Source organism: Phoca vitulina, unplaced genomic scaffold (assembly GCF_004348235.1).
Source record: "Phoca vitulina isolate PV1807 unplaced genomic scaffold, GSC_HSeal_1.0 scaffold22, whole genome shotgun sequence".
NCBI classification, from domain to species: domain Eukaryota; kingdom Metazoa; phylum Chordata; class Mammalia; order Carnivora; family Phocidae; genus Phoca; species Phoca vitulina.
Genome location: NW_022589725.1, coordinates 39,734,606 through 39,762,104, shown reverse-complemented (window position 1 = coordinate 39,762,104; position 27,499 = coordinate 39,734,606). Strand labels below are relative to the sequence as shown.

At 40.0% G+C, this 27,499-nt stretch overlaps 1 protein-coding gene across 1 annotated transcript; it reads right to left on the bottom strand.

The window, feature by feature from the left end:
- Positions 1 to 27,499, bottom strand: IL18R1 (interleukin 18 receptor 1). The gene is made up of 10 exons (XM_032419826.1): positions 27,436 to 27,499; positions 23,205 to 23,448; positions 19,095 to 19,263; positions 16,027 to 16,177; positions 14,016 to 14,078; positions 10,685 to 10,805; positions 8,141 to 8,280; positions 6,816 to 6,977; positions 2,184 to 2,342; positions 1 to 457 (listed from the first exon to the last, which is right to left on the bottom strand). The coding sequence occupies exons 1-10, from the start codon at positions 27,491 to 27,493 to the stop codon at positions 102 to 104; spliced, it is 1,623 nt and encodes a 540-aa protein (XP_032275717.1). The 5' UTR covers positions 27,494 to 27,499; the 3' UTR covers positions 1 to 101.

The following is a 27,499-nucleotide window of genomic DNA, read 5'->3' as shown; positions in this document are numbered from 1 at the left end:
AGAGGTAAATATTTTTAATAATGCCCTTTGTTAAAAACAGGCTCATCCACTCTAGGCCCAGAGTGCCAAGAGTTCTTTCTTATGTTCAGCTTTCCTAAAGGTCAGGACCGTGAAAGAACAGGTAAGACTTCAGATTCAGCTCCGCATGGCTTGACCATTTTTGCAGGCATCAGATAAAGAAGATTTTTCCAGAACCTTGAGTTATACGACGGAGGTTTATCAGCATTCCATTTCAGAACTCTGTGAGATTTCAAAAGCTGTAGTGACTGGGGGAAGAATGTGAAGTCACTGACAGGTGTAAATTCAATTAAGATGATTTTAATTTTCCTTTCTACCAGCGCTTCATGGAGTCCACTTTCAAGTTCATACCTGACTTCATTAGACATGTAGCTTTTACTTAGGACGATGATCAGTCTTCGACTTTTTTCTATCAGTGAGTGGATTTCATCAACAACAGCTAAAAATGCAAGATGTGGCATAATAATTAAAGAGAACTAATTAAAAATTAAAGAGGGAAGACAGGAGATGAAGGTCTACTTTTGTATTACTTAACTCTACTTCACTAATAATTTTTCTCAAGAAAAACCACTTATTCTCAACTTTATACACCTGTTAAAAACAATCATCTAGGTGACAGCAATAATGAACACTTGGCCCTTACTCTGTGCCAAACCCTCTTCTAGATGTTTTATGTATATCAACTCATTAAAGCATCACAATGACCCTATGAAGAAAGTATCGTTATCACCAACATTTTACAGATGAAGAAGCCGAAGTACAGAGTGGTTAAGTAACTCGCCCAGAGTCACACAGCCAGTAAATGGCAGCATCAGAATCAGGACCTAAGCGGTCTGCTTCCAGAGTCCCGTGATGCTATCTCGCCTCTCCGTAGGCAGGGAGGAGCACGCTGAAATCCGAATTTAAAGATAAAAATGTATATATCCCACCATGATTCCAGACCAGAAGTTGACAAACTTTCTGTAAAGGGCCAGAGAATGACGATTTCCGGCGTTGTGTTACCCATCTCTGCTATTTAGCTCAAAGGCAAATGCAGACAATACACAAACTAAACAGCACATCGCTGTGTTTCAACAAGGCTGAGAGCCTGGAATTGACCCATGGGTTGGCAATTTCTGGTCTAGACCTCTACCCCTTCTCCAATAGAGGTTTTGATCCCAACTATTTACAATTAAATATACAAACAGTCTTTCTTTTCATCTGAGAACTAAGAAGAAATCTATTTTATTAATTATTATTTGTTTATGAAAAAGTAGTATTATTTTCTCCTTCTAACTGGTCGTATTTTCCCTTTCTCATTTATAATCTAGGAGGGGGAGAAAACACAGCTATTCCTTATTTACTGCTATGTCTTCAGTGCCCAGCTTAGAATTCGGCCCGAGGATGGCACTCAGGATATGTTGGCTGAGGGAATGATGGTGGCAGTAGAAACACTTATATTGCATCCTTGGTAATGCATCAGCACCCAGATTATTCTGACACCAGATTTCAAATACTTGTGCTGGAAAATTTCAGAGAAAATATGGACGTGTTACTAAATTTCTTGGCTTTGAACTGGAATTTGCTTCAATATATGTTTTATGGTCATTTGTATTCAGATACTAATAAAAAACTGAATTGCATCACTAAAATCCGACACAAATCACCAATCTCCCTTTATTTATCCTTTTCCGACTCTCCTATCCTCTACTGTAATTTTCACACCAGTGTCAACCCAATAAAGAACAAGTATTTTCCGGTAAGAGTGAACTGTGTTTATAGCCCAGAGGATCACGTATTAAATTAGGAACCAATCCTGCTGCACAAAATATTACCAAGAAGGGTGTTCTTACTGTGGGGCATTTCTAAATAAATGTCTCAGGACAATGCGGATTCTGGGTCTGGTTCTGAAAGTGGAATGCCCTCTCCCCAAAGGTTCAGAGAACTAGGAAGGGCAATGAAGAGTCTGGGCCCCAAGGAGGTCACTCTCAGAAGCAGTGTAGTTGGCTTGTTTTCTCACTATTGATTATATTGATTTAGCTGGTTATTTCTGGTTTGGAGGATCATGTTCATGTTTGTTTTTAAGCAAAACAGGATTGCCTTTTGCAAGGCTACACTATTCAGCTTTTAAAAAGAAAATCTTTCTACTAGTTTTCTATCTGGTATTCCAGATAGAAATTTCTTACCTCCTCCAGGCACGACATCCCTTTCAAATATGCATAATTTATACCCAAAGTGTTTCTCCAACACCCCAGGCAAAATCTCCACAGCAAAGGTGTGTTCCTCTCCATTCTCGGGTCCACATTCTTTTAGGTAAGACACAAAAGCATCGTATATTTTTCCATCTAGGGAAATAAGGTTTACTCTTTTAATTACAGTGCAAATAAAAGTTTAAGTACAAATTTGAGTGAAAGTCACAAAAAATGGGAGTGGAACCATTGTAAAGGAAAAAATTAAGTAGAGCATCCTCCCACCCAAACTCACCAAATTGTACCCATTAAATATGTGCAGTTGCTTGTATATTGATTAGAGCTCAATGAAGTCGTTCAAAAAAAGAATACAGAAAATATTTTTGCCAGAAAACCAATTAAAAAATAGAACAAAAATGTTTAAACTAGGTAACTCGCAAGGTCCGTCAAATATTTTTTGGTTCTATGATTCTTTTTAGGTATTATTCTTTATCTCTGATTTTTTAAGTTGTCAAAAACAAGAAATAAATTCAATTATTATTAAAGACAAACAAAAAATAGCCTCCACAAACCTCAAATGCTAATCAAGCAGCCAATTAGCAAATTGTTTTTTAAGCATGTATGTTAAGACTCTCACTGTTTGACACCATAGAGGGATGGAGAGAAATACAAGATATAAATCCAGAAACTAAAGGAATTTAAAGGCAATAAAAAGCCAAGGAGCCCAACTATGTCCTCGTTCCAGGAGTGGAAAGCAAATCTCACCTTGGCTTTCTTGTATCAGCTAATCCTACCAGCATCCTAAAATGTCTACCCTCAAAATGACCCACTGAAAGGCAAAGGCAGAAACAAAGCTGAGCGTTTACACTGGCAAGCGGGAAGAAACAAAAGAAGTGATTTAAGCACTATGCTATTGTAACACATGCTGTGATATTTAAAAATATTATATGTTCCTAGATGCCAATATGAAAACTTCCTGTCTGTTGAAAGGTTTTCATCGATAATAACATCTGCTCCTATTTAATTCCTGATAATGAAGCAGTGTTCAGGAGGCTAACGGGACAAAGTCAAGACGAAAGAGTTACCTAAATAACAAAGACCACTGTACTAACTGGGTAACTACAAAATTATATACACCACCCTCTTCTATCTTCATCCAACCTATCTGAGAAGAGAAAGCAGGCAAATGCAACAACTTGAAAACGTTTACAAATAACACATTAGCAGAAGTGAGACAGTGTAACAAAACAAGTAAAACAAACAGAATCAGCTTGGTCAGAGCCTAAAGAGTGATCTCTAGGGGACATACTTTCTGAGAAAAGGAAATTTTGAGTCAGGTCCTAAATAATACAATTGATGCTAACTGGGACTGGTAGAGGAAGAAGGGGAAGTGGGCGGGGAATGGTCTATCCCTGTCCCATGACAATTGGTTAGATGGTACAGGGGTTGGATTTATGCTTGCATATAGTATTGGGATTATGAATTTGCTACTGAGTTGAAAACTAAATATAATTGGATCCTTTATTAAAATCTAAAGGACAAAACCATTCTAGGTCCATGTTCTTTGTGATGCACATCACCTATGCTCAACAATTCAGCCTAGTATCTTCAGTGGCATCCAGGCTCACAAAACAACTCTTTTTGTTCCTGGCAAAGCTTCTTCAATTCTACTTACAGCATTCAGGTTCAGCAGTTCAAGTCCCAACCTATTGTTGATGGAAAGCAACTGCTTTGCAGAATTGCATGCATATAAAAGCAAGGACATTTTGGTAAAACCTGCAGAATTAACATGCATATCGAAGGTAGGAAAAGTTGGTAAAAACAGAACCAGTGCCTAGTTTACTCGGTAAATGGGTGCCCTGAGTAATTCTGTTAGATTGCTGTGAAATAGAGCTATTTAATAGTGTAAGAGCTACAGCTTGCACTTGTAATCATTATGTCGGTGATTAGAACAGGCACCAAGATGTAAGAAATAAATAAATACATTTTTTTAAAAGGTACCTTTTTTTTGTAATCATGATGTTACTATTGCAATAAACCAGGAAAACAATTCAGTCAAGTTTATATGGTGATATACAAGTAATACAGCTTTACACTTACCCATGAAAAATGAAAAAATGTTTTTTCAACTATCGATGGCTTTCAAATACCTAATTTCAAGCAATTCTCTTCTTAGTTTAGCAAATCTTGTAATTTATATTACAATTTCTTTTAAACCCAGGTAATTGAATGGCTTGCTGGCTTTGATAACTGACAAAGTGAAGTGTTTAAGATAGGGTATTTGGAAGTATCTAATAATAATTATTTTGGGTTCTGTATAAATGGAACCCTCATGTGAATGTATATTTGGGACTTTAAGAAGTCAGGCTCGCGCTTCTCAAACTGTGTTAGGCAAATGATCATGTTTTCATTTAATTTGACTGGTTTGGGTTGATTGCTTTCTTTCATTTCCAATCCTTCAAAAAATGTGAAAACACTATTGGATATTGCAGCAATATCAAATAGCTATGAAAGTTTTAGTTTTTGTACTTATGTCTCTATTTCTGTCTTTTTCATGACCGATCACTGTCATAGGTCGTACTTTAAAAAGAGCTGGTGTAGAGCCCGTCTGTACATGTTTCTATGCACTGCCACACTGGGAGGCGGGAAGTGTGAACTGAAAAAATTATCTGTGACTTGCATCAAACACAACAGAAAGGGGGAAAAAATCTTCGTTGAAGATCAAAAAGATATTAGTGAATGCCCATTTTGAGATATGTTCTGGTCCATGCAAGTAGAGACCTGTTCAAAAGGTACCAAAAATAGATCTCTCAGTTGTAGCATTTCTCTCCATCACCAAAATTGCATACACACACAGGCTCAAAGCTGAATTAATTAGCTTTGTTCATTTGATATTATTAACTAAAAGCTGTAAATATGAATCATGAATCTAGAAAAATCTCACAGGGACAACATGAGACTTCTTTCATAACTTGAGGTCAGGAGGGTCTTTCTACTTGTGACCACAAATCTAGAAACCATAAAAGGATAAACTTGAGTACATTAAAAAAAATCTTCCATAATGATAAAAATGTACACCTGAAACTAATATAACACTGTGTCAAGTATACTTTAAGAATAATAAAAAATATCTTCCACATATCACACTACTATAAGCAAAGTCAAAAGACAAATTACAATCTGGAAACAATATTTCCATTTCATATTATAGACAATAGGCTAACCTCCTTAAAATGTAAATAGCTCCTAGAAATAAACAAGAAAAAAAGGCCAACAACCCAATAGAAAAATGGCAAAGGATATGAATGAGTACTTTGAGAAAGTAAATACAAATGAGCCTTAAACAAATGAAAAATTACGCTCTTGCATAGTAAGTGAAATGCAAATGAAAACTACACTGAGATATAACTTTTTACCTATCGGATTGGCACATAGCCAAAAGGTTGTGGGTAAGGCCATGGGAAAAAAGTTACCCCCATTCTTTGAAGGTGGTAGGAGTATGGTAGTAGGGAGGGCAAATTGGCAATGTCTATCCAATTAACAACTGTATCTACCCTTTAATATTGCTAGCAATTCCACTTTGGGGAATTTTTCCTGCACACAAATGAAACGATGACTCTACAAAACTCTCTGTCACATAATTTCTGTAATAACAAGAGGTTGTGAATAACCCAAAATGTGACCAAACAAACAGGGATACATCTGCAGACATAAAACACTGTACAACTCTAACAAATAGGAGGCGTTATAAACTGATACCAAAGTGCATCCAGAGCATAGCAAAGCAAAATTCAGAACAGTGTACATAATTTGCCCAGATTTGTCTTTAACACAGCTGTGGGATTTGATCCTATATTCATATTTGTTTGGATATACTATCAATGGCAGACAAAGTGGGAAACACAGACATGGGACAGGCTGACAGGGCGATTTTCTACTCTTAGACTTTTTGCATTTTGAACTGTGTGTCTTACACACACACACACACACACACACACAAAGCAAGTGCAATGGATTAGACTGATTTTTTAAATTCAGGAATTATCTTTTTTTATTAAACTATAGTTGACACAATTCAGTAATTGTCTTGAAACTTGAGGACTTCTTCAAATTACCTTTAAAAATAGAGAAACGGGAACAAAGAGTCACCAGATAGAGAAAAACACAGATCTAGGAAGCTAGAACCCAGGTCACTTGGCTTCTAGTTCAGGGTTCTTGCAGATACATCAGGTTGCCTCCTTTGTCAGGTTAAAATAATGAATCATAATACAATTCAATTCTATTTAAATGAAGTTTATTGAATATGCACATTATATAAGGTGCCCAGATAGTGTGTGAATAACGATAGCCCCTGGGCACAAGCATCTCACAGGGCATTTAGGAGGACATGACATACATGTATAAAACAATTAACAATTGTTTGGCAAACAGTTTTTGGCAACATACAAGTATAAAAAGGAAAAGATGATACTAGACAATGTTCAAATCAATTTTTCCTATGGAAAACTTCTACCACACATTAAGACAACAATATAATCAAAATGATATGAAATGAAGATTAGTGTTTCTTTTTTTGGTTTCTTAATGAAGCCATAAGATAAGAAATCCCAGTATTACAATATTCGTTACCTGTTAACGTTTCATCTTTTCCCATGAAATGTCTATAAAATAGGGCCAAGTCAACTCTATAAATGACGCCCATAATCACTAGGAACACAGCTACCACTGAGATCAAAACAGCTATGATCATTCCTCTGGTGAAGACGTAGCCTGGGATATCAACCATCTCTTCTAGAAAGAAAAAGAAAACAGGAATAATAAGTGAAATGACAGTTTCCCAGTGTCTTCCACCATCACACCACAGTTGTCAGTTTTTACACTGACCACTAATCCAGTTGTCAACCCAACACATCCCATCGACTTAGTCCACATTCCTGCCTTTAGTCCAGAGTACTGATCTTTCTACTCCAATTTTTAAAGAATAAAAATGTGTACAAGGATATTCAGAGACCTGACCTGAAAGCATTGTGATATAGCCTGTCCCTACTTGGGGAAGGTGAGTCTCTAGGATATAAGATACCAGGGTGAAATGCAGAGGGACCCAAACCTACATCTCAGCTAGTATGTTGCAAACATAAATGAACTGCATAGTCTTGAGAGAGCAAGCACTGAACTGAGATCATCTGGGCTCCCCGCCTGGCTCCATCACTTAATCTGTGTCCTAGGGAAAGTCACTGATGCCCTTAACTCTTAGTGCCTTCATCCATAATATGAAGCCACTTCTGAGCAGCTTCTGGGCCAATGGACCTGGGTTGTACTGTATTGGTGGAGGAAGGAGGGGGATGGCTCCGGAATGCTCCATCAGGCAGGCAGTGCAAAACTTTAGGAGTCCACTGATGTGAGCCATCAACTGTCCACCTGCCAGGTCCAGGGACTGGTTCAAGGAAGGGAGGCCTCGGTTAATCTTTGTTGAATGAATGACCACACCCAAGGACCCCCTGTGCCCAGTGCCCAGCTAAGGTAGGCTGGAGGCAACAGTACACCCAGTATCATTGGTCTCATCCTACACAGCTGCAAGCTTGCCTCCCATCATTGTGGCTGTGCCGAGCTGCCCTGCCTGCCTCCCCCACAACACCCAGCCACACATCTCTGTCTCCAGGCTGCATCTGCTTCCCTGTCCGGGGCCCCTGGTTTCTATCTGGGTCTACAATATGATTGAGAGCAAAAGAATAGAGTTTGTGCTTTCATTCTCTGCACAAAATCAATGCACAGGGGACTCCAGCTGGGGACTGAGCCCCAGTTTAGCCTGAATGCCTGTGACACAAGGTTGACAATTTCAACCTTCGGGAACTTGCTTCCTGGGCTGTAAAATGAGGGAGTGGTGATCTCTGAGGGGTGTCTCAGCAGCAACGTTCTAAGCTTCCACAGACTTCCACGATAAAACTTTCTCATACCTTTTTTCAACAAGACAAAGTTTATGGTGTCTATGCCTCCCTCGCTGGCCACAGCACAATTATATGAAAACTCTAGATTTTTTTCATTGATATTCTCAATTCTCAATATTCTTGATGCATACAATTTGCCATCTGGAGTCCTGTAAAAGAGGAAATAATTCAGTGATAGGCGTTGGTCATAACCAGCAACATTACCCACGAGAGAGGAGTTCATACATGCAAACACTCAAGAGCAGTGGATCTGTTGGCTCTATGGAACCTTCCTTTTCTGAAGGGGACTCAGAGACTGGGCCACCACGAATCCCGGCTCCTCCAGGGAGCATCAGGGCGGGCAGAAACAGCCCTCCTGAGACCACCTGGGGAATGATGCTGTGCACTGCCCAGAATGAAAATGCTGGAAGGTAATGATGCTGACTTGAAAACACAAGAAAATATTCTCTCAATTATTTCCCCCTATTTCTCTTCTCCTAACTACTTAGCTTTCCTCCCACGGGGAGGTCTCCACCAATCGTGACAAGGCTGCAAATGGTTTGGCGTAAATACAGATTCCTATCAGGTTTCTCCATGCAATCCTAAAGGTCACTTTTATTTGTTCAGCATTGAAAATCAACTTAAGAATGACACTATTCGGAGCACCTGGGTGGCTCAGTCAGTTAAGCGTCCGACTCTTGACTTCGGCTCAGGTCATGATCTCAGGGTCCTGGGATAGAGCCTTGTGTCGGGCTCCACGCTCAGTGTGGAGTCTGCTTGAGATTCTCTCCCTCTCCCTCTGCTCCTCCCCCTGCTTGCATGCTCTCTCTCTCTCTGAAATAAATAAATAAATCTTTTAAAAATAAAAAAGAATGACACTATTCTCAGACACGCCCACAGGCACATGAGAAATGCCAATTAAGCTGTTCAGGGAGTGTCAGAAAATGACTTAGACAAACACCAGCAGCAAGTTGTCTTTCTCTTCTTAAGAGATCCACATTGTGCTGTTGTTGATGCAAGGCAACTGCGCATGACATCAGCTTCCCCACCAGTGACAACCTGTGAAAGCCTTCCCCAGGTGGGGCCACTCACTCACCTGCCACACCCCTAGCAGCAGGTGTCTCTAGTACTCGGGACACAGCACCCACTGTAGCCTCCAACTGTCTCAAATACATTTTAGAACGTAATTCTGCACAGAAGTCACCAATCCAGAAATAGCAACTATCTAAGATCAGTGAAAGACCCCGAAAGTAAGGCACAAAAGGCCAGTGAGAAGCCGAAACAGGTGACGGAAAAAACTCATGCACCTAACTCTAAAGGAAGACCACCTTACTCCCCTAGCTTAGCTTAAGCTCCATTTCAAATAGTTTGGCAAGTTGGTCTTCTGTCCCCCCAGAGATTAGCAATAGATCATGAGAAGGGGGACATGCAGAACTCGAGCGAAGGTCTGATGCTGAGGATGAGACACAATGGCAAGGCATGTATTTCAGCTGGACCAGCATTCACACGCCCGCTACCGGGCGAGGCCACGGTCCTTGCACCATTAGGAGCTCGCAGGCAAGTGCCAGCAGGAATCGAGAGCTGCCAGTGGGATGACCAGGAATGTTTTGAAGTGTAAAAGGCAGGAAAAAAGCCTCAAAAGTGCAGCCAAGGTGACAGACACCTTGGGGTCACTACTCACTAAAACCTGAGTGTATCAGGACATTACTAAGTAGAGTAAAGACCCGAAGTCATTCAGAAACACTTAAATGACCACAGGCTTCGCATGTTTTCTTTTAATAAGTGTGACCGTTCCTTACTGGAAGACCATAGGCTACGTAAGTACTAATACGCATGTGATTTGAAACTTTTTGCACCAAAAGCTGCCTCCTAGGTACTTACATCTAACCAATGCCCTCTTCGTGGTTTATTTTTTAATTTCTTTTACCTGCTCTTACTGTGTTTCTAATTTCCATTAATAGACTCTTGACAGCAAAATGCTGCAATAATAACTATGTTCAATGTCAATCTGCCAACAGTGAATGTCACAGGGTACGCGACGGGTACATTAGTGTTTCCTTGAGACAAAACTTACATCTGACAAGCTTTGGAGAGTCTTATATGATTACTAATCTTATAAGATGCTTAAGTAAAATCCCCATCCCCATCAGATCCTGACTGACCAAAAGCTACTTTTGTAAATGATGCGAAAAAGCCTCACTTTTTCTAGCTTAGATCTTGGCAATAGATTTCTGCATAATCCATCAACCTAGAGCGTGGTAATTATAAATATAAAATATGTAAATTATAATTAAAATTTAAACTTAAACATCCAATCATCGATTCAGGATGCTGGGGTTTGTTTGTTTGTTTGTTTGCTTTTGCAATTGCACTACTAGGTATTTATCCAAAGGATACAAACATACCGATTCGAAGGGGTACATGCACCCCAATGTTTATAGCAGCAATGTCCATAATAGCCAAACTATGGAAAGAGCCCAGATGTCCAGGACTCTGGTGTTTTTTTATATCATGTATCTACAACAAAAGGTGATTTGTATATATTGTGACAAATAATGTATCGCATATACATACCTAGTTCTTGTTATGTTCTCTTCATGTACATTAGGTTCCTTTCCATTTTCTTCCCACACGTTCCAATAAACCGTATCCTTTTCATTCGCCAAAGCAGAGCAGTTGAGTTCTACATCTTTTCCTACATAAAAGTTGATAACCAATGTTCTGATCTTAGAAACTCAGATTTCCCGAAGGTTTAAAATGAATATAATCACTATATGTTAACCTAATATATAAAGATAATATAGTGCTACATTCCAGAAACAAAACAGATATGCCTTATTTTTAAATTTTAAAAAAATGTATAAAGCAGAGAAATTAGGTAGCAATTATAAGTCATCACCAAAATATGAAATGGTTTGTCTTCAAATGTTCATGTTTAAATCAATTATTAAAACTTAGAGTGGCCAGTGGACTTTCTTTTCAACATACAATTTAGTAGGGACTGTCAGACCAACACTCCCACGGCAACTTCTAGAAAAACAAAATGGATAAGTCACACACAAAAATGAAATTAGCTAAAAATTATAGACCCCCAAGCGCAGAGAAAACAAAGAGAAACAGTTGAGCTGAAAACGCCGTCAGGAAAAAGCCCTTCCGGGGGGAAGCTGAGATAGCCAGCCATCTTATTCTTGGGAGAAATCCGTTTTGGTTTGTACAGCGTAGAGGGAATCTCATAGAAAAAAAGAGAGCCCAGTGGAAAGTCTGACAGCCACACGGGCTTACAAGATGACTGCTGAGGAGGCTGCGAAGGCTGACCGGTTTCTCCTACAGTCTCATAGTACTTAGGAGAGAAAACCCCCATAGAGGAAACGCTGTACAACAAACACAGGACTGAAGTCCCCGTGCCCCTCCCCCACCCGGCAAAACCACACTGCAAGAAATCCCAAAGGACAGTTTTCAGACTCATGAAAAATTATCCCAGATGAAAGCAAGCAACTACAGGAACAAATGAAGAGCACAAGAAAATACAAATATTTGAGTAACGTAAAAGACTGTGGGTTATTTAAAGCAATAATAATGTGATCTATTGTGAGTTTTAGCACATCTGCAAGAGAGAAATACATAAAATAACAGCACAACCTGAGGTAGGAGGGACAAATGAAATGAACTGTTGCAAGGTCCTCCCATGCTGTGAAGTTATGAATGTGCTGAGATGTACATTTGTCTCATTGCAGTCAGACAAGGATACATATTGTAATCTCTAGAACTACTAAGGATACACAAAAGAAAACAAAGCAGATTAAATAATGAAAAGAAAAATACTGCATGAATCCAAAAGGAAGGGAGGAATAACAGGACCGAAGAACACATAAACCAACTAAAAAACAGGTAGCAAGATGAGAGGCTTCACACCACCTCCATCCATAATTCATGAAATGCAAATGGATTACACACTATACAGACTGGATTTCAAAAAAGATCCAAATATATGCCATCTATGTGAAATACATTTTATGTGTATTTGATTTACAAAGAAATGCTAAAAGTAAAAAGATGTTAAAAAAAAAAAAGAGCGAGAAAGCCTGTCGGTCTCAAACAAAAGAAAACTGATATGTCTATCCACTATCAGAGAAAGTAGGCACTCAGGAAAGAAGTATGATAGATAAAGAGAGAAATTTTATAATGATAAAGTATCAATTCAACAGGCATCAGTTTGTATATGCCCATAAGATAACCTCGGCATATATAAAGCAAGGATTGACGGAACTAAAGGATACTGAGATAAATTACCATCGTAGTTGCAGATGTTAACATCTCTTGGTAACAGATAAAGAAAACACACAAAAGCGTGGTTAAAATATAGATGATCTGAATAATACCATTAGCTAACTTCACATAATTGATATTTACAGCATGATAAAACCAAAACCTGCAGAATGCGTATTTGTTTCAGATGCACTTGGAACATTCATCAAAGACACACCACATTCTGGTCCTGAAGCAAGTTACTACAAATGTCATAGGACAGAAATGATACAGTGTATAATCTTGGACCAGAATGGAACTTAACTGGATATCAATAACAGCAACAACAACAAAAAACAACTAGAAAATCCTCCAAAGATTTGGAAATTAAGAAGAAAAAATAATCCATAGAAGAAAGAAGAAATCACAAGGGAAGTTTTTTTTTAAATGTTTGAACCGGATAGTAATGAAAATATGGCATACCCGTATTTGTTGGAAACAACTCAAGTCATGATTAGAGGGAACTTTATAGAGTTTAAAATGCATGTGCTACAAGAGAGGTTAACTGAAATTAATTCTCTATGTCACCATGTCGACAAATGAAAAATGAGGTGCAAATTAAGCCCCAAATGAGAAGAAAGAAATAATAGAGCTAAGTTCAGAAATCAATAAAAAGCAGGCAAACCACAACTACAAATGGCAAAGTATCTGAGCTATGTTGGGCAGATGCGGTCCCACAAATGATTGTGACAGATGCTGGTCCAAAGGTGTGGGCTTAGGAAACAGTGAACAGCAACTTGGACCCCAGCTTTGCCACTTTTTATTGATTTAACTTTAGACAAATTACAGAACCCTTTCTCCTGGGCTTTGGTCATTTAATCCACAAGATGGGAATAATACCCCTCGGAGTTGTTTGAATATATGTCAATCACCTAATACAAAACATGGTGTAGCATATGTTAATTTCTTCTTTTCCTTCCTTCCTTCCCTTTTGGAAAGGAATTACTTATGCAACTGGATGCATTGATTTCATCAAGCCCTGTCTAGGCAAATCTTAAATGTACAGTCAGTTAAGTCCATTGATTCAAAGCCCTTTGATTCATCAATCAAATATTCAGACCACAGAATAAGTCTGAATCATTCCTCCAGAGTGTTCTCTCATAGAGTTTTCATATTTATTTATTTATTTAAAGATTTTAATTTATTTATTTGACAGAGAGAGACACAGCGAGAGAGGGAACACAAGCACGGGGAGTGGGAGAGGGAGAAGCAGGCTTCCCGTGGATCCCAGGACCCTGGGATCATGACCTGAGCCGAAGGCAGACGCTTAAGGACTGAGCCACCCAGGTGCCCCTGGAGTTTTCATATTTAAAAGTGGCCATAAAGACTATTACAGAAAAGCCACAGCAGGGTGACGAAAAACCTATCTAAAAACCACAAGTGGTTCTATAATGTTTTCAACAGACTATTCGTTTTCACCAGCCTACAAATGGCAACATTCAAACAATGATAGGCTTTTCTTCTCTTTGTAACGTTCTTCACTAAACCTGGCACGTGTGATGCACACACAATATGGATCGATCATGAATCAGATTTAACCTTGGAAGACTCAGTTATACCCCCATTCCTAAATGCAGAATATATGTATGTCGAAATATACCTAATTCCACCTTCACATAGTTAAGCTTTGGTCCAAGAAGAACAGGAATTATTTTGCTGCGATCTAAAAGTGAAAGAAGAAAAGAAAAATGCATCAGCATTGCACTGAGCTTCTCTAAGACAAGTATTTGTAGTAACACGCTTATACCACGTGACAAAGATCCTAATAGTCATCACTTTACACTTACTTCTGCCGTATTTTCATTAACTAATGGTTGCAGCTGATAGTGTTCGTCGTTTCGCTTTCCGTCAACTCAAAGCTAATGTAACCGGAGAAAACACACTGAATTGGGTTTCCCTCAGCTCAAATCTGTGGCTTCTGCAGCTAAACGCCAGAGGAAAATGTCCATCCAGGCGGACAAACCCACCTGCAGGACTTAGAGGCAAAGTCCCGGGGAAATGCCTTTCTGCTCTGCCTTTATTCCTCCTGTCTGCTCTCCTCAACTCCTCACAGATTTATTGGGGACAGGGACTCTACTCTGTGAGGTAGGCAAGGCACTCGCTCTCAGGTGTCGACCCTTCCCGCGCAAGCACTGAGGGAAACACCCCTTCAATTTTGTGCTCTGGATGACTCACCTGCCTCACCTTAGTCCTGGCCCTGCAGGGATGTCCACACCTGCAGGCTCAGCTCTGCTTCTGTTCCTGAGTGACTTCTGACCCTGACTAGAGGTACTTAATACTCTCAGCCTCAGCTTCCCTCTGAATGCTGTCATACAACCTAGGGAGCTAATAACTGCAGAATACTGAGAGCACACATTCAACCTGCTATGCTGTCAAGTTCTTGTTAGTCCAAAGATCAGCACTGGCAACTTTCTTCATGACCTAGACTCTCCCTTCTGGTACAGCTGGTGCTTCTGGGGCATTTACAAGTAATGTACAGAGCAGTCATTCCCAGTGCTCAGCAAACTCCTGGGGCTTACCGGTGCTCAGCAAACACAATGTATGTGCAGAAGGAGTGAAGGGAGCCTGGGGGGCTCTCCGGCACCAACCCTACCTAAGCCCTCTCGGGAAGTGTGATGCTGCAGAGTGAAGGGTAGAGAAACGAGTGGTGAGTGTGTGCCTAAGAACTGGAGGATGAAACTTGCAAAGTGAAACTCCAAGCGAGTCAGATTTGGTTCTTCTGGGATTCAGACTCTCTGGGCAAGCGTGGAATACGTACAGGCAGACAGCAGGACCTGGGATGCCACCAGAGAAAGTAGGAACTCTCAGGTCTTGAGAATATTGAGGGACATGAATTGATTCAAGGACAAAGGGGTGATTTTGTAGAAAATTGCTATTGCTTATCTTTCTCTGGATCTGTCTTCCCCCCCCCCCCCCCCCCCCCCCCCCCCCCCGCTCAGGAATGTCACTGGGAGCCCTGGGGGAGGGGTGGTGTAAAAGAACATCTTTAAGACAGTATGCCATCTACTAAAACTTGAAGTATATCATTGAAAACCCAGAGCACCCTGTCCCCGGCATGTCCTCCTGCCCATCTCATGTTCAACCTCTAAACTCAGCTCGGAGTCTCCTGACTCTGATCTTCCTCTGGACTCTCTCTGCACCCTTAACACCTCACAGATGAATCCAGTTTCATATACTAGGGTACTCCTATGTGGATTATCACCTCCCCTGCCTATAATCAAATTTCTCTAGTACATTACTCACTTTATTTCCTATTTCCCTGCCTCCTTTACCTCCTGATGCTCAGTACAGTTTGTTGAATTATAGACACTTCGAAGAATATCTGTTGAGTGAAAGCATATGCTAAACAACAAGAGATTCCTCAAATTACTCAAACAAGAAATAAGAATGCTGGCTCATGGGAGGCTCACCTATATAAAGGTCATTTACTACCCCCCCCCGAAAAAAATCTTTCCAGTGTGGTGAATGATGCCCAAATGATCTGACCCTTATATTTGAGCTGGCAATGTGGTCACAACTCCAAGTAAGTTGCCTTTGGATTCCTGCATTACAAAGAAAACTCATTTTACAAAGATACATTTGCTTCTTGCCGATTCTAAAATTTCTCTTACCTCCAACTATTGTTACATTGAAGGTTTTGGTGACATTAAATAGTTTTCCATTATGATGAATGAAAAACATACAGGTGTAATATCCCTGATCTTTAAACTCCGCATTCTTCTGTAAAAATGGGTTTTTATTGTTCTCCATCTTTTCACAGTTCTGTTTTGCAAAAAAAAAAAAAAGAAGAAGAAGAAGAAAAGCAAGTTAAAATATTTTAAGTAAAAGCAGTATCATATTATATTGATTCAAATTTATAAAAGATTTTTATTTAAAAAAAAGGGGGAAACTGAAAACTAGCAATTTCTGAGTAGATGCCCCAGTGATTTGGTACTGCCTCTGCGGTAACAATGAAACATAGTCCCATTACTGTTATTACTGTTGTTACTAATACATGCTGGGAAATAGAATATAGGGGGTGCTGTAGCTGCTCCTGTCATTTTCTTTTAATCTCTCTCTTTTACACATTAGGGGGGTGGAGGAGTAAAGACAAAGGGAGAGGGAGAAGGGAAGGAGGGGTAGAAGGAAGGAGGTAAAGGAGGAGAGAGAGAGTGATCACTACAACAAAAAAATCCTTGCTTGGGTGAAAACTTTTTGCACAACTCTATTTTGTAACACTTTTAGTTTAAGTCCATATACTCAGGACTATCCATCCTGGGGGTGGGTAGTGGAGGTGGGAGCAGAATTACTCAGAGACCTGAGTACCTAGCAAACCACCCATCCTCTTGATGTCTTCCACCAGAAGACAGTAGACTGATCAGAAATGTATCAAGAATATTCAAATCCATAGGCACACACAAACATGTCTCTCCATCACAAATTTCCATATAGGTCACAGGAATGAATAAAAACAAAAAAGCCACCTTCTTCAATCTAGCCATCAGTCACCCATGGAAGAGGTTCTAAGCAATCTAAGATCCAGATATGGAAAATGGGAACTAAATTGCTAACCTTGACTATGCAACACTGTTCCTGCTTAGGAACAAGGAGAATGTACTGCCCACAGACCTCTCTTGAAGGTGCCAAAGCTGGCAGCAACTGGGGCTAAGCCCAGAGGGTGCTTAGCATGGAAGCACCCACGTGTGTCCTCACTTCAGTAAATTGTTTCTGTACATGTCAAACTTTTATGACCCCAAACTGTTTTTTTCCAAAGCACATTTAAATATCAAAGACTCTTCATTTTTATTTCCAATCATTTGTTTACTGATTTAGCTTCCTTGCTCTCCTCCCCTCAGATAGGCCATGATAATGTAAATAGGCTGAGAATAGTGAACCTTGTGTTTAATCATCTAGCTAGAAACATCCTCAATAGATCTATTTTCTAAATTTAAATATCCACATGTTGAGATTTCTTGAAACCTGTACACTGAACCTCACAAAATTACAGGTACTGTTAAATATTTGCACATTTGACAGGAAATAGAGTCAAGCCCACTCAGGACTGACTCAGACATTTAGAAAACATTTGGATAAGAGCTCTCCTTGAAAAATCACAAGTAAACAGTGGTGAAGCAAAATATGCAAACAAAGATTTCTAGGAAATCATCTGTAGCTTCAACTTTCTGAAGGGTTTCTGTCTGGCTCACTCTCCCATACGGCTTTTTAAAATTTCCATAACAGAGTCACATTTTTCAGGTTTGTTCTTCTATAGAAATAATATAATTTGTGTTGGGTGTCTGCATATATGTAATTTATGTATGTCTATGTATTATGTATGTGTATACTATAAGTTTATATATGATACATATGTGAATGTATATATAATCTCCATAGTATTGTCTAAAAGAGCTCTTACAATTCAAGTAAAAGGTACACCAGCTGAAGAAAATAGATAATCCACAAAAGAAGTAATCCTAAAGTGCAATAAATATATAAGATGTTCAATTTATTATTAAGAAAAGAAATGGGGAAAAAACTACTAAAAATTACAGAAATTTTGCATGTCAGATTTTTAAATGTTCTAATGGTATGACTTCACAGTGTGTGGTGGTGTTGGAAAAGAAGGTTTTGAACTAGCATAGCTCCCTGGAGAGGAGTTTAATAATGGGGAGCAAAAGCCACAAATGTGCTCATAGCCTTTGATCCAATAATTCTACTTTTAGGGATGTGACTGAAGAATAAAAATCATACATACACCCTAAGACTTACGAGAATGATACTTATTTTAGCTTTGTAAATAATAGTGGAAAGTAGGAAACTAACAAATGCACAATACCAGGGGATTCGTTGGACACAAGTGTAATACACAATGGAATCCCACGTTTAGAAGGATGTTTAAAGAGGTAGGGGAATAATCACAATATAATTTTTAGTGGATAAAGGAAAAATACAAGCCATTAAAAATACCATTTTTATTTAAGAAAATTTTTTTTAAAATATCACTTTTTAAAAGTAGATGTTTACACCCACAAAAATCCCAACGTCTCTGGCTGGTGGAATTCTGAGTGAGCTCTGTTATCTTCATTGTGCATTTTTCCATCTTCCATTTTTATAAAAGGAACTCATATGTTTAGAAAAAATACATATACAATACAAAATATTGTATACAATAGAATTTAAAATTTTAAATATATGTGGCAGAAGAAAATAAAAATCCCTAAGCTAGCATTCCTAAAATTTAATTTATCAAAAGAGAAGGAAAATGAAAGAGGGACAAGGAAGAGGAAGCTGTTACCATTTATCAAACACTTAATACGGGGCAGGAGCTCATCTGAGCAACCCTGCTGGGACACTTTGCTCAGACGGTCCAGCTGAGCTGTCGAGGGGTCAGGCAGCTTGTACGTGACAAGACAAGGATGCTCCACAGCCAGCAGATCCTCACTTTGGATTTTTGTCTTTTATTCGTCAATTTAAAATATATTTTAAAGATTTATTTATTTAAGAGAGAGAGCGGGAGTAAGGGGCTGGGTGAGAGGGAGAGCGAGATTCTCAGGCAGACTTCTTGCTCAGCTTGGAGCCTGACGTAGGGCTCGATCTCACGCCCCATGAAATCATGACCTGAGCTGAAATCAAGAGTCAGACGCTTAACCCACTGAGCCACCCAGGCGCCCCTTAAGTTAAAATATTTTAGAAGTGTTACCTTATACAGTGATGTTCTATTGACCAGTTTTTGATAGTATGTATTTTGTTTACAGTTTACATGCAAAGATTTTTGAACTTCCACAGTTTTACTAATTAGTTGTTTTTCAGCAAAACAGCTGTGTTTACTTTTTCCAATGACATTTAATTTCCATTCATGCGTATCATTTCTATGAAATAAAGGTTTCAAAGTATTTTATAATTAGTACAGAGACTTTGCAAATACCACCTTTTAGTAACCAATCCATCCAGTGAAAACCTTTCCTTATTTTTGTATAAAGAGGCTCATTCCCTGATGCCCAGACCGTGCTCTGCCCCATTTTGGTTCAGTGCAGCAAGAAATTTAACAATTATCATGGGACAAGGGTAAGGGGCTGTGAAAGAGAAAAACCTGAGCAGTCCTACACACACACACACACACACACACACACACCCTACTGCAGACCATATATTATGGGTGTCTGGACAGAAATGTTTAAAACCTCAATGATCTTTGAAAATGTACAAGTTCAAAGATTCTTAAACCAGGATGGGACAGTAGCAGTGGATTGATGAGATCCACAAACAAACTCCTGAACTTGTTTCCTGGAAGTTTGTATATATGCATTGGGTTTTATATTTCTCTGGGCAATTTCTTCTAATCCTCTTCTCTTACTGTTGAGTAAAGCCAAGTCTGGAGTGGCTGCATAACTATATTAGGACTTTACTGAGCAAACATTAGTTTGAATCGATTTTATTGATGTTGTTCCTTTTGATTAGAAATTAGTAATCTGGAAGAGGAAACAACTTTAACACAGTTTTTAAAAAGGAGCTCGATCTCACAACCCTGAGATCATGACCTGAGCTGAAATCAAGAGTCAGACGCTTAACCCACTGAGCCACCCAGGCGCCCCTTAAGTTAAAACATTTTTAAAAAGTGTTACCTTCTACAATAATGTTCTATTGGCCAGGAAACAAGGAAATGTTTGCAACCTGATGTTTGTTTAAACTGCACATGCACTATATGGATCCCCATACTAAACACAACAGACGTGTTTTAAGTTGTCCGGTGTGCCTTTTGTACCCACCACAGGCTCCTGCAGTCCCCCCTCTAAGTCTACAGTAGCGTGGAAGGAAGACTAACACTCACTGAGCTCCGGGCATTGCACCACGCATGTGCAACGGGGATGGCGATTTCTCTTATGTGAGATAAGAAAGCTAAACCTCACCTAAAGCTGAATACCTGGCCCAAGTTCCCACACCCGGTCAGCGGCAGGGTCAGGACGCAAACACACTTCAGTTTGGTGCTAAAGGCCAGGACTGCACTGCCCAATACTATGCTCTCACAGTCGAGGTGAGTCTGGCCCCTCCCTTGGGTGTGCATTCATACAAGATTGGTCTGGGCTGGGTGGGAAGTGGTGGGCGGCTTGACAAGCTGTCCTAAAGGTTAAAGGCTGTAGGTCAATGGCCATGGAACATGATAGAGCTACCCGGCCCTTGGAAAGGATTCAGAATCCCATTGGCATCATCCTCTTCCCAAGTGTGTCTAATGTTTCCCCGACTTCAGCGCCGCTGAGCTGGACAGAGATATAGTTCCAGATCTTTCTGTCCTGTCACTTACAAGGAAGACAGTACATGCATATTTCCATCTTATCGGGCCATATTGTTCTCTACCTCTGCAATCCTCAATTCCTAACTCTCAGTAAGTCCTGACTGACAGAACACCTCCATGTCCCAGCCACTGCCCTGGGAATGTGGGAACAAGGGGACACTGTCCTTGCTTGGGGAGCTTGAAGGCCATTGTGAAGCTGAGGCCAACTGACCAAAGCTGTGACCATCCTATTCTCCCACAGGGCCATCCATTCTTGGTCACAGGAGCCACTCCTGCCACACAAGAGGGGATTTGAAAAGCTCTAGCCCATTAATGGGAGGCCCCTTACCAAGTCAATCTTGCTGCCTGTCAATCTAGAACATGACTATGAGACTCCTGCATGTGCTTTTCTCTCTATTTTCATGCCCTCCCCTCTAGCATCGAAAACACCCTCTCTCCTGCATCCCCTCCTTTCTTGGTGGATTTCCTCCTTAAAATTTGATCTGACTTCAGGATTCAAGTATCAGTCTCCAGAGGCCTTTGATTATTAGCAGAGGGCTCCTGAAAAATGAAAGGATTATGGTTCTAATGGATGGATTCCACATGAAATTACAGAGGCTTGCTCACCTAAATCTGTGCACACACGCACACACGTACACACACACACACACGATACTGTTCACCAGTGACCCAAATTTGAAGACATCCCCAACTTCAATGCCCCTGGGTGTCCAAAACAACCTGTGTAGATTCCCATTGGTTTTCTTTTTTTAAAGATTTTATGTATTTATTTGAGAGAGAGAGAGTGACCACAAGCTGGGGGAGAGGGAGAAGCAGACTCCCTGCTGCAGGGAGCCCGATGCAGAGCTCGACCCCAGGACCCCAGGATCACGACCAAACCCAAAGGCAGATGCTCAGCTCAACTGACTGAGCCACCCAGGTGCTGCACCCTGCCCACTGCTTTTCCCAAAACCACTGTTAAGGCCTCTCCTCATTCCATCACATTAGTCTCACGTTATTCGTCAGCCTCCAGCACCTTTCAAAGTTCATCACCACAGCCATTGAGCCACCTTGTTTCTCCTGCCCTGTCTGATCGTCTTCCTCGTTTTCCACACTTCTCCGACAGCCTGTCTCTATTTGATGCTTCCACTCTTCCTTCCTAATCCAGGCTGTGTTCTCCACCCTCCGTATCAGAGAGACAGTTAATGCCTTCTGTCCCTATCTGTCTCCAAGCGATGTTTGTGGATAACTGACTCTTCCCCTCAATTTGCTCTTCCTGCCCTGTCTGGGGTACTTCCTGCATTTAAATCATGCCTTTATTCAATCAGGACTAGGGAGATTTTTTTTTTTTTTTACCCCATTTGCGAGTATTCATTCTACATTAGTGTGAAAAGACCCAGTTGTGACCTACTTCTAGAATCGTCACTCTTCAAAGAACACATAAAATTCACTGGTCAAAACAAACAACAGGAAAAGAGTTCTTGAATTTCTTTCTGACTCCTGGGGGTTCCTATGTATAGAAACAAACCAAAATGACCTCATTTTGTGCAAAACCACATGAGTGATAACAAGGTTTCACCGTGATTATCTCACTCTGCTCTCGATAGCACTGTTGATAATGATCAGGACCCACCCCAGAAATCTACTACATCTGAGAGCACACCACCACCGCTCCCCTCACCTGGCCCTCAGCTATCTTTCACAGGTCAGCCTCAGATCTCTATAAAACTACACACATACTCACACGCAGAGGCAAGTACATACACAGAACCACAAATGTGCCAGATAAACACCATGTCATCAAGACTAATAATCCATCACATAGAACATCGCTTGTCCCAGTTGCTCCTTCCCAGCTCACCAAATAAAGTATAAAGAGAACCTAGTTCAGTGATAATCACTGAAACATTCAGTTGGTTTTTCTCATTTCAAAGAACTTATGACTCTTGGACTCTTGATGATGAGTGTCCTGGCATAGACTATAGGGGTCTGTCCCATGAAAGTCGTGCAAAGCCTTTTCTGGGCTCTTCTCTCTCACTGCCCCTGGCTGTAGGTCTGTGATTGGCTGCAAGACCCACATATCCTTCACTCACACTACCACCTGATACTCAACAAACCCCAGAAAACTGGACTGGGATGAGTCTACACCAGTTCCGACCCCTCGCCCCAGCCTGAGGGTGCCACCCAGGAAGCTGACATTGCCCCCCTTCACCACATGTTCATTATGGAGTCTTCACTTATCCAATTTGACCAACAACTCTACACAATAGGAGCAGCTGAATTTTAAAATGAATTGCATTTGGTACCCACTTATCTTTGGTAAGGATCCCCCAAAAGAGATATTAAGGTAATCTTTTGTTAAGATCACTAAGAAGATAAACACAAGGGCAAATATTTAATTTTTCCATAATGAAGTATTTATTGCATGTTGTAGGAGAGCCTAATGCATGGATTATCCTTTCAGATGCTGTATATCTGATTTGCTGAACTAAGTCCAAGAGTGCTATGAAATATACTAACACAAAGAGAAGCTATACTCACCCCATTTGGAAAAAGTAAGATCCACTGTCCTCCAACTCAACTGGCCAAAACTCCAAAACATAATCGTGCAGAGAAATTCTGGGTGAACTGCTTGAGTTTAGCTCAATGCGCCCCTGTGATCCACTGCTCTTGTACCATTTTATGATGGCTGTTTCATTCTTGGGCTCAGATGCTGATGAGCAATATCTCAGATAGAAAGGTTCCCCTCTGACTGCGGTGATGTTAAAACGTGAAGTACAAGTTTCTTCATAAGATTAGCAAAGTAAAAGAAAAACAAAAACAGAATGACAAAGGTAAATGTTTTCTTTCCTAACGCATGAGGCAAATAAGCCAGGTGAGTAAGAAAGTCCTGAGCAATCTCAATGTCTCAGTCTTGTGAGTTCTCATTTTAAAAAGGGTCAATCTTTCCAACACTAAGAGACAGAAAGTCAATCTTTCCAACACTAGGACACTCTCAGGGCATAAATGTAGACATTTCCAACACCTTTACCAAACAGGACACAACCAAAACTTAACCGACCATAGCTAGAGGACAGATAAATGCAGTGAAATCTTTTCAAAGAAGATGTTACACATTACAGATTCCTCCTAACGAAAGCCACAGAGGTCACCGTGTTGCCACACCTACCCCCAAAACATCCCTAGCTGGGGAGTCTCCATGGAAATGGAAACAAGAAATCTAGAGGCCTCAGAGTTCCTCCCCTGTCTCACCAGAAGTGTGCTCTCAATCAGTTTACCTGACCATTCCCTGGGCAGGCCTAGGGATGGTTAAGGTGCTCCTATGTAGCTTAGAGTGTGTGTGAGTTCATTATCTCTCTGGGTTACCACGTGGACCGACAAGAATTGATTAATACAATATCACTCCAAATCTGGGTATCTGTTACTTCCCTCCTTGAGTGCTCTTGCAAGCTCACTCTCTTCCTCCCTCCTTCCCTCCCTCTTTCTCAATCAACCCAGATACTCTGTCTTCAGAAATTTATCTGATCTTTTCAGCTGACAGGGTCATCATTCCCCTCCTTTTGAACTTCTGATAGTTCAAAGTCAGCGCTCATGGACCCTTTCCATATCCTGTTCTCCAGCGGCTCCAGCATGCCCTTTTATTTTATTCAAGTATAATTAACATACAGTGTTATATTAGCTTCAGGTGTACAACATATTGATTCAACAATTCTATACACTACACAGTGCTCACCATGATAAGTGTAGTTACTATCTGTCACCATACAATGCTATTTCAATATTATTGACCATACTCCCTATGCTATAATTTTCATCCCTGTGATTTATTTATTTTATAACTAACTGGAAATTTGTACTTTTAATCCCCTTTATGTATTTCACTCATCTCCCTACCTCCCTTCTGGCAACCACCAATATTTTCTTTGTATTTTAGGAGTCTGCATTTGTTTGTTTATTTATTTGTTTTGTTTTTTAGATTCCACATATAGGCAAAATTATATGGTATTTGTCTTTCTCTTTCTGATTTATTTTACTTAGCATAATGCCCTAATTTAGGTCCATCCATGCTGTCCCAAGTGGCAAGATTTTATTCTTTTTTGTGGTTGAGTAATATTTTATTGTGTGTATATATATCCACCACATCGTCTTTATCCATCCATCTATCAATGGACACTTGGGTTGCTTCCATATTTGGCCGTTATAAATAATGCTGCAATAAACATAGAGGTGCATGTACCTTTTCAAATTAGTGTTTTTGTTTTCTTTGGATAAATACCCAGTAGTGAAATTACTGAATCGTATGGTCTATTTGTAACTTTTTGAGGAACCTCCATGCTGTTTTCTGCAGTAGCTGCACAAATTTTCATTCCCACCAACAGTGCCCTTTAACTGAATTTTGAGAATGATAATCCTTAAATTAAGTAGAGCATTTCTCTGAGGGCATGGTCTTCTCTATAGTTAGGGTCTATTTCTCAAAGCAACTGTCTGGTTTTAACTCGATGTTGTTAACCACAATGTAAAGAGGAAGTGGCTCAAATGGTAGAAGTATTTTTTGAAAACATGGATGTTGAATCTACCTCAAAGTACAAGTGTTAATGAATACCAACCTTGTGTTTGGTGGTTGTTATAGAAACTCCATTTTACATTTCACTACTTCAACATAGAAGGTGTGATACATGTGTAAGTGTTGGTGTTAGTTTTAATTGACATCAAAAAGGATGGCATGTCAAAAACAATTTCACTTATTTTCCCGTTTCAGGTATGTAATATACATTAAACAAAGGACACAAATCCTACAGTCTGTGCTCTTCTGCCTAGATTCTTTCCTAAATCATCATGTCTCTGATAGGCAGACATGTTGCTGCATGAAGCAGTGATTTGTTCTTTTTCTCATAGTTATGTACATCCAGTTGTGTTCATATTTGACAATTTATCCATTCCGTGGGTTTTGAACATACGGGTTATTTCTAGGTTTTGGCCACTCCTTAAAAGAACACTTCTATAAACACCTGTGCCTCACCATTTCTTTGGGGGAGGACTTACCATTTGTAGAAACCTAACCTGGCTTACAGACTCTCCAGGGGTAGATGGTTGGAGTTGAAAGTTCACGCTCCCCTGGCAGTTAATGGCTTCAGCTACCTAATCTTTCTTATGCTTCACACTATAGGCTTTGTTGATTAGAAATTGTTTTTGATTGAAAAAAAAAGTGAGTGGAATTCAAGGTGTATGGACTGCCCAGAACAAGAACTCCCATTCCTACATGAACAGAGTAAGAATCCAACAGGGTCAACAACCTAGACCCTTTGGAATGATGTCTGTGTTTGGAAATGTCTTGAGTTTGGATAATAAATAGGATACTGTCATTCAACGGCTACTAGGTTAAATGAATCCTCATGTAGAATATCGTCATATTTGCCCAGAGTGAACCCTTTACAAAGGGTGCTCTTCAGATACCTAAAAGGACAAAGAGCTGGGACCTTAGTCACCTTATAGAATGAGCTGTGTGACTAGTTTTGAGCCTGAAACATGTTTCACTGTAACTTGGGGGCAAGGTTATTAGTGTGTGTCTCCAGAGCAGGGTACCCACAATGCACACTTCCCTGCGCCCTGCTTTTTCACCCTGCAGTTTCTAAAAGATTAGTCATCTGGCATCAAGAGGAGCAGATCTACCTCCTTCCTTTAACATCTGGGTTGTATTGCACTGTCTGGATCTCAACAAAAATGGGCCCACTTAAGTAAACATTGGACTGGAATTATTTGAAAGTATCAAGAACTTAAATTCCCTATCTCTTCAGCAGTAATTCTCAAAGTAGGGGATATGGGCTTATGTGTTACTCTCTCCTAATTAATAGATCAAGGCAAATCAATACTTGTCTTCCCACCTTCTCCTCCAAAGCACAAGGAGAACCTTGCTAATCAGTCATGAATCTCTTCTCCAAAGGATCCTGATGAAGCCACGGAATCCTTCTTGATAAAAGTCTCCAAGCCATCACTGCTAATCAGTTAAAACTGGTACCTGCCACCTGATATAAAGCCTACTTGTTTTGCCCAGTCTATGCAGTCTTTCTTATGTATTCCTTCTAACTCAAATACTTCCCTCAAGACCTGTAAGGCATTCCCACTCACTGTCTTCACTACCTAAATAATGAGATGAATCTTGGCCTTCATGTTGGGAGAAAAAGAATGTGTGTAAAACTTGCTAAAAATCAATAATAAAGATGGCTGTGAACTCTTCAGTTTTAAATAACATAAAGCAGATTTTCATCTCAGACAAATGTAATTTGTTTCCAGATACAATTCTGTTTTCTCTGCATAAACTCAGAGGACTAAATCTTTTCCTTTTCAGTAATCCCATATGATTCTTTACTTGATTTCATTTTTTTTTTGAAGATTTTATTTATTTATTTGACAAAGAGATAGAGAGAAAGCACAAGTAGGCAGAGAGGCAGACAGAGGGGGAGGAAGAAGCAGGCTCTCCGCTGAGCAGGGAGCCTGATGCGGGGCTCGATCCCAGGACCCTGGGATGATGACCTGAACCGAAGGCAGCCACTTAACCAACTGAGCCACCCAGGTGCCCCTTGATTTCATTTCTATGAAACTTTTATTCTCTATGCCAGGGACACCAAATGGTAACTTTCAAAGTAAAATCTAAAACCACTAATTTTAATGAATTCAGCATCTTCAATAGCCACCTCCACATAAAGAAGTGAAACCTTGATATTCCCTCTAGAGGACCCATGAAGTATGCTTGTGAATGATTATATTCACTTACCTGAGGTGCTTGTAAACGTAAGTGCCAAAAGTGTCAAGAGTAGTTCTATACGATGCATCTTGAG